Source organism: Acyrthosiphon pisum, chromosome A3, assembly GCF_005508785.2.
Source record: "Acyrthosiphon pisum isolate AL4f chromosome A3, pea_aphid_22Mar2018_4r6ur, whole genome shotgun sequence".
NCBI classification, from domain to species: Eukaryota; Metazoa; Arthropoda; class Insecta; order Hemiptera; family Aphididae; genus Acyrthosiphon; species Acyrthosiphon pisum.
In genome coordinates, this window is record NC_042496.1 from 11,442,678 (window position 1) to 11,451,013 (window position 8,336).

Below are 8,336 nucleotides of genomic sequence, written 5' to 3' on the forward strand. Positions count from 1 at the left end.
AGGAAGTCGCGTCTCTACAAAATTACTATTTCCGTTTTTGTTATAATATTGTATATGTGTATGACTAAGACACTATAAGTTATATCTAATGCTTTACCCCTATTAAAAAAAGTGTTTGTAATCACCATTTAATGCTAAGTAGTTTTAGGGGAATCAACCAGACTATGCGCATGAACTACTATAATTTCTTGTAACACGATATTTCTATATTAAAAGTTACATTAGGCACCTACTGTTATTTCAACAATGGGTGTTTCGTGTTTGAAATGATTTGTAATAAATTACTATTAGGTTAAAAAAAAACCCACGTTGGTATAGTTGGTAATTAGTACTTAGTATATAGATTTCTAACAGAAGACATATAAGACAAATTATTTATAAATAATAAAATATATATATTTTATTTGTGACAGTTATAGTGTTATACAACAACGTGTCCAATATAATATTAATATTAAGAGCATTAGGTACTATAGGTTAGTCAATGTGGTTACTTTTAAAGGCTCCGAGGGATTTAAACCAAACTATTGTTTATAGTACTTGGAGTGTGTTTTTAATAAATAATTAACACACAACTTCAGAAGATATAGCACACATTAAGCGGCATTACAATTTGGACAACACACTATAATAGTCATCATGTATAACAAAATTGTATGTATGGAAGCAATAGTAGGTAATCTTATAGGTACAATTTTTCTTATATGTACTGTAAAATTATTAATGAATTAATATTTTAACAGATTCCCTACTCTTACCACAAGCTATTGCTTATAGACAGTTGTAGGTATCAACTTAAAATGTAAATATTATTATGAAGTAGTTGAAATGAATTATTATTATTAATTTATATAAAACAATTATTTAATTTTACATCTTAATAATATAAAATACAAATAGATAGTACGTCCTTATACAGAGCCACAGCCCACAGTGGCAAAGTGTGATGTCGAATGTTACCTATACGGCTTACCTACCCCGTATTGGTGTTTTCAAAATTAGAACTCCATTATCTAACTGCTCATTTTGTATATTTGATACACTTATTTAGACATAAACGTATTTAACGCATGGTAAAAGTTATCAAAATCTGTAAGATCCATTTTAATTTTTGAAAACTAAACAATTAATTAAATTAAATAAAAATGTTACGGGTTTCTAATAATTAGAAAACCATACAATTTTCTACACCATTTATCTAATTATTTATGTAATTAATTACAATCTGTGTAGTCCATCGACTATAATTATAAATATTACTATGTTTACAACACGTTATTTCTGGATTGCAAATCAAGTTTAAACATTTACGAACCCTCAATGATAGTTTGTAGCTGTGCAGTGATATAGCTTTGCAAAAGAAATATTATGGCAACAAACTAACGACTTGCGACATCCGTACAATAAAATGAAAAAGCTCTGAGAAAATATTAATTAATATTTGGCTTTTGTAACCCAAATGTTTGGCTAATGTTCATGGCCCATTCATTACAACTGGCTAATAAACTACACGAGTTATATATATATTATGGTTTTCTTCTTGTATTTTAAGCTTGGATTCAAACTAGAAAAATTGAAAAATCTTACTTTCGTGTCTATAATTTTGAATGATTTACTCTTGCTTACTTTGAACTCAAAGTGTTCATACCACTCAAAACTTATTATAATGTATTTGACCCACTTCAGACCCAATAACTCATGTGAATACAAACAATATAATATACAATTCATGCTTTTCGCAAAACTTCTTTAAAGTTGTATAAGTTTTAATAGTTTTAAAATACTACAAAATGTTGTTACGCCAATTTGATGGCTCATTTTTATTCCAGTAAATTTACCTAACTAAAAAATCTTATTATTTTTTTTTAAACTTTTTATCAAATTTTAAAAGTGATTAATTTAAAATTAACTTATGAAACATTATTAATTTATAACTAAGACAATAGGTACTATGCGCTATTAAAACACTTTTAAATTATATAATTGTATTTTGCTGAAACATGAAACGATTTTTTTTGATGAATTCAATTAACTTGGATAACTAATATTAAATACATAAGGCGGTAATCACTAAAATACAGTAATTACTTCTGTTTGAAAATATCATGTATACCTTCTCCATTTTTTAACGTAAAAATTATATTAAACCGTAGTAATGTTTATATTTGAATTGAGTCTAGTTTTAAATTAAAAATCATTCCAATACAAAAATTAAAAAAATGTTGTCTTTAAATTATTCAAATTATTTACCTCTGATTTGGTATACAGTTGGCGCGATGAACAAAATCAACAGTAACCACTTCATCTTTTAACGTTCATTTTCGTTTTAAATCGAATAATTATTATTAATGCGATTACAATAGTTACAATACACAACTATGCCGCACTATAGTCACTTCGATTCGAACGAATAATATTTTCCGGACATAGGTCTTATAGCATCACACATTGAATTCAAAAATCGTGGACGCGCGCGCGGCAGTACATCGTAAAGTCAAAACCACATGGAAGCAACTGGGCCATTTGGCAGTCGCTTCGGTATTGTTACTTCTTCCACACAAGAGGCTCGTGTGTGTGTGTGTAAGTGTGTGTGTGTGTGTGTGTGTGTGTGTGTGTGTGTGTGTGTGTGTGTGTATAGTGCATGTGAACCGAATATTTTCATGTGTCTAAAACCGTTTTGGTGGGGACCGCGCGCGGGCTCCACATGATTCACTGCCATGTGCGTGCGGTTTGATGACGACTGGCCATCGAACTTGACGGGGAAAAATAAAAACCACGGGCATTAATGAGTCACGGGTCGGACGTTATAAACATTGCCCCTAAGTTGAGTATTCCGTGAAACGTGATGATTCATTTCACATTTGTCTTATACAGGTACGGGTAAACGCAAGAGGGACCGGTAGTCCCTGCGGACGATGAAATTGCGTTAAAAAAAAAATTAAAAATTATAATAAAAACTATTTTAATGCTGTACAAATACATAATATTAACACCTTATTCCGGAGGACATTCAAGTTCTGTTCAAATATAAACTACGTAAATAAATTTTTAAAAAATATCAATTAGGCTCATCGGTATAATTTGGTACAACTAATACCAACAATAAATTTATATTTGTATACATATATTGTATATATATTTAATTTTTAATTAAAACATTATACTCGAGTTTATCGCGTTAAATTATTTTGTGACAGGTATTGGATTCCCCTAACACCCGATTAAATTATTTTATACAATAAAAAGTCCTTTGGTTTTTTGTTTTCAATAACCTACGAATAAATGCATAATACAACACTGTTGTCCCTACTTTTAAATTTATATACATTTTTATTTATACTCTAAGTAGTTAATTCCATATAATAAATAAAGATCTACCATATAAGCTATTAGACATAAATACACATACACACATAGGTATACAATACAAAGCATGTATCTTTGGTTTACGACCGCATACATCATTGTAATATTCACAATCATATTAAACAGATAGATTTTAAAAAAATAACCATTGTCACTTACCTACTGAACCATATACATATCTACAACTGATCTGTAGATTATAAATATACATAAATATAAAAAAATTATAAATATATCGAAGTATTAAAAAAAAATATAAATATAATAATTAACGTATATAGTAAAAGCAATGCCTTGAAATTTAAAAATTGTTAAACTTATTCTTTTATTGGGTACTTTGAAAGTTTGAAACACATCAATATTCTGTATAAGTTTAATAGTTTTGATTTATTTTTATTCCTTCAATCAATAAACAAGTTCTATGTTATAAGACTAGAATAAAAATCCGGAATATTTATAACATTTTGAAACGTTTTAAAGGGACAGTGCACTTAAATAAAATTTGATGTGACAAATGCACAATTACATAAATATATCAAGACTTTCAAATTAATAATAAAATAATGATAAAAGTTTGGATTTGTTTCAATTGTTTTATTATTTTTACAGTGTATAACTAAAAACCAATAATTGAATAAAAATTATAAAATGGTTTTTACTTAATTAATGTAATGTTTTCAATCAAGATAATATTATCAACACTGCATGAAAGCAGATAATTAAATCACTAAATGTAATGCTTTAAATCAAAATTCTTTATTTATAAATAGGGTTAAACTATAGAGTGTAGACTATACTAGAGTAATATATAAATAATATATACTAAATATGTATAAGTATACATAGATATAAATTTATTTCTACCTAAAAAAAATAAAATTGAGAAAGTAAATACAAGTGATGGAAAATTGTGCATAGGTATACCAATACATTCATTCTTTAATCAACTCAGTATGGCTAAGGCTTTGTACCTGAATTAACCTGATTTTTTGCATTTTATTTGAATATTTGATATACTATAATTAGGTAGGCTTAATAGGTTTATAATAGTATATACAATATACATAACTGAACATAAACTGAGTACAGAGTAATACAACTTAAATAATATAACTTAAGTAACTTGTATTTAGATACTTTAGAGGTGCGTTTAATGTATTAATTTTAAAATGATATATGTTCTCCTTTGTGGATGGAAACCCTTCGATTTCTAACTTCAGCATTTTTACTGGTAAGAAAGTGAATCTAGTTGGAACTTTGAGGGGGGGGGGGTCTTAAGTGTAAAATTCCCATTAGTTTTTAAAAGCAAAAATAAACGTTATTCTACCTATAGAAGACTATAGACCTAGTAAAAAAAAAAAACGTTTAACGGAGATATTAATTTTTTATGAGCATAATATGAAGTTCAAACTATTACGGTATTGGATACTGCATGGTAAAATAACTATTTCTCTTCAAATGATTTTTGATATTTTGTTGTAATTCAAAAATAAATAACTTAAGATACTTGATTTTTTCACTAAATATTTATATATCGTTCTCTATACATGGTATAATTTAAAAAAGAAATTGTATCATTTTAAGCTATTTATAGACAATTTATATTTTGGATTGTTTTTAGATTTTGTTCTACTAATGTCGATAATAAAATGTTATGTCTGTAAAAATGCTAGACAATTTAATACAGGGATCCTTATGAGTTTAATTATAACCATTCAAAAATATCAAAGATACATAATATGCAATAATTCATAACTCATGAGTATTTAATACTGAAATCAAAAATCCTAACTAATATGCATGCACAATATTACAATCTTTCTTTAGAGGCATATTTTCAATTTTAGACGAAATTACATATTTAAATTTTTAATAATTTTGTAATCCAAAACTATTATTGGTAACATTATTGACTTTTACACAACATATTGTACATTTTACTATACGCAATGACATTTTAAAAATATTTAGATTAATATTTTAAGTTACAACCTATTTATATCATAAATCTATTCACGCTGTTCTACGGTAAGGTATTGACTCAAAAGTTAATAACAATGTAATAAAATATGATAGAAAATATATACTATATAGACTATTATAATGATGAAATATTATTTAATATAATAAATCCAATATTTTTGACAAAAGTTAAATCAACCTTCCGAAATACTAATAGTAAAAGAAGTTATTTTAATAGCAATATCAAAACACGTAATATTATGAAAGTGATGAAAAACTCTCGACATACCTAGGCTGCAGACCATCTCCACCCACATTTTTCGTATTATTGCATATTATATATTATCATATCATTGAAATCAAATTTAACATACACAATCACCCACCAAGTACACCAGAGTGGTACCCACTTGCCCACCTTTTTTATTATTGCCCCTTTAACTATTATTTATTATTTTAAAAAAAATTATTATTATCATTGTATATAATTATAAACCGCAATGTATATTATATTTTATTGGAATTCGAGTAGGTAAAATAATTTTTGAGCTACAAATACTTTAACGCTTCTTGGACAAAAATTGAAAGATTATAACCATAGTAATTAATTCGCATGAATATCTTTTACCGCTTTCATAGTAAAAGCAAACACGGGGATAAGATTTAACGTGACATTCGTATAGCTACATATTATAATACTAACTAAAACATCAAACAAGGTAATAAACTATTCACAAAGATGGAATGGAGAAACATATTATGCACAAGCTAAATAGTATAAACCGCTAAAATAGAAACAAAACCAATAATTTGAAATATTAGTCTGACTGTTGAAAATTCAATCTAATATCTAATATAGTTTTTATACGAACATTGTAACGTTATTGATTTTATACTGAACATATCATAGTTCCATTACCTATAGTATTAGTATTATACAAAAGCTCTATTATAAAAGAACATTTTAACGTAAGAAAGACATTAAGTTTTCATTTTCATTAAGTACCTAGAGGTATCTAAGAAAATAAATATCTTCTATTTCTCCAGCCATTACACGTACATATTCCAATTTTGTTGTATGTAGTTTTATATAGTAGAAAAATTGAAAAAATCGTCATTGGTAAATCATAATTTACCATCAAGGTATAATAAATTATACTTGGTAAATTATCTCGGACATTTATATTTTTGAGCATAAAAAATCCAATACAATATTAATACAGTCGACTAAAAAAATTAATTTAAACTCTTGGAAAGAAGATATTCTAAATAATTTCTAATCTAAAAATTATTAAAACCAACAACATCAAAATTATTGAAATGAAGAAAAATATCACCAAAGGCAAAACATTATGATTAAGTTACCTGCACTTAAATCCTTAAGTACTTGTAAATGTTTTGTATAATATGAATAGTAATATAATATTATAATGGTTAAAAAATGAATAAAATTGGATACATTTTGAAATTATTAATACAAAAGTAGGTATCCAAAGTTCATAATAAAGTATACATTTTTTGTTGTTTCTCCTTCCATACCCCACTCGTAACACCTGGCCTAAAAATACATTTAATCTTCCCAAAAAAGTAACTAATTACTCAAACAACACCCCCTTCAACAGAATTATGAAGACTATAAATGAGTTAAACACCACCAAACTTAAACTCTTTTAAAATGTATTGTAATACCATACTTTTGTAAATTCATAACTATAAGTAAACTATTAATTGTATGTTGTATTTCATTGTTTTTTTTTTTTAATTATTATTAACGGACGATTGCTATTATTATATAATGTATATAATTGAGCCTGTCCCGTTTAAAACTTAAATAAATAAATAAATATTTTACAAAAAATATGAAAAAAAATTTTAAATTGTTTCTCAAATATCTATCGTTCAATATTATCTACACCTACACGTTTTTTACACTAAGTATACTTTACTACACGGCATCACACTTAGACTTAGTCATACTAATTTTTAATAAAACACTTCTTCTACAGTATTCTTTAATTTTGTCACTAAATAAACATAGATAAACATTTTTAAAATGTTTATTCAGGTTTGAATTATATTTAATTTCTCAAAATTCTATTGCTAATTTAACAAATGTCAACTTTTAGAAGACATATTCTTGTAGTCTTCATAGTCTTCTATATTTAGCCTCTCTAAATACGTTCTAAAACTTTGACTATAACTTAACGTCTTTACACTTCACAGTTTGCATATTATAATATAATATAAATTAACACATAAAGTTGTTCCATTTCATAATGCAATCATTTTAGTTGAGAAATGCACAAATCATCAAAATATAAATGCGTTGATTAAAATTAATTAATACTATCTATACATATTATATGTTTGTTCTTATATGTATATAATATAATATATAGTTATAGTATATAATATTTATATATATAATAAACTTATACTTATATACCGAATACTCGTATAAACAGTAATAATGTTTGATGTATGTTTTATTCAAATAGAATAGGTACGTGCTTTGTGTATATTTGTTTAAATCTATCAAGAATTCAAAATATATTTTCCCATTTTTTGTCCTCCATATTATACAGGTACTTTAAAATGTTATAATATTATTATATTTACGGACGCCGTCATATTTGATTTAGACGTAAAGAATTTTCCGTTTTTTAAATTATCTTTATGACGAGATATTATTTTTATTACTTCCATAATGCAGTCAAATTTAATAGGCTTAAGTGTATAACCATGATAGTGGTCCAAAAATTAATTATTACATATTTCAGTGAATCATAAAATGCAACGCACTCAAAGCGTTTGATGCCGTCAACCTTTCATTTTTAGAAGAAAAAAAAAATTTACAAAACCTTGAAATAGATGACCTTATTCCATCAGGGTTTAAATTATTATTATATATTATACTTAACGGTAAGGTTTCGAACTGTTTTATATCAAAGTATGAAGCAATATCATCTGGAGTTTTTTGAAAGAAACACGGCGATTCTCTCTTCCAT

General features: G+C 26.1%; 1 protein-coding gene across 1 annotated transcript in view; it reads right to left on the minus strand.

The window, feature by feature from the left end:
* Window positions 1–2,581, minus strand: part of LOC100571599 (lachesin) — a gene marked incomplete at its 3' end in the record, with an annotated part of 39,740 nt that extends 37,159 nt beyond the window's left edge. The window contains 1 exon segment of the mRNA XM_003248120.4: window positions 2,251–2,581. Within this exon segment, the coding sequence (XP_003248168.2) occupies window positions 2,251–2,305 (55 nt within the window).
* Window positions 2,582–8,336: the final 5,755 nt, after the last annotated feature.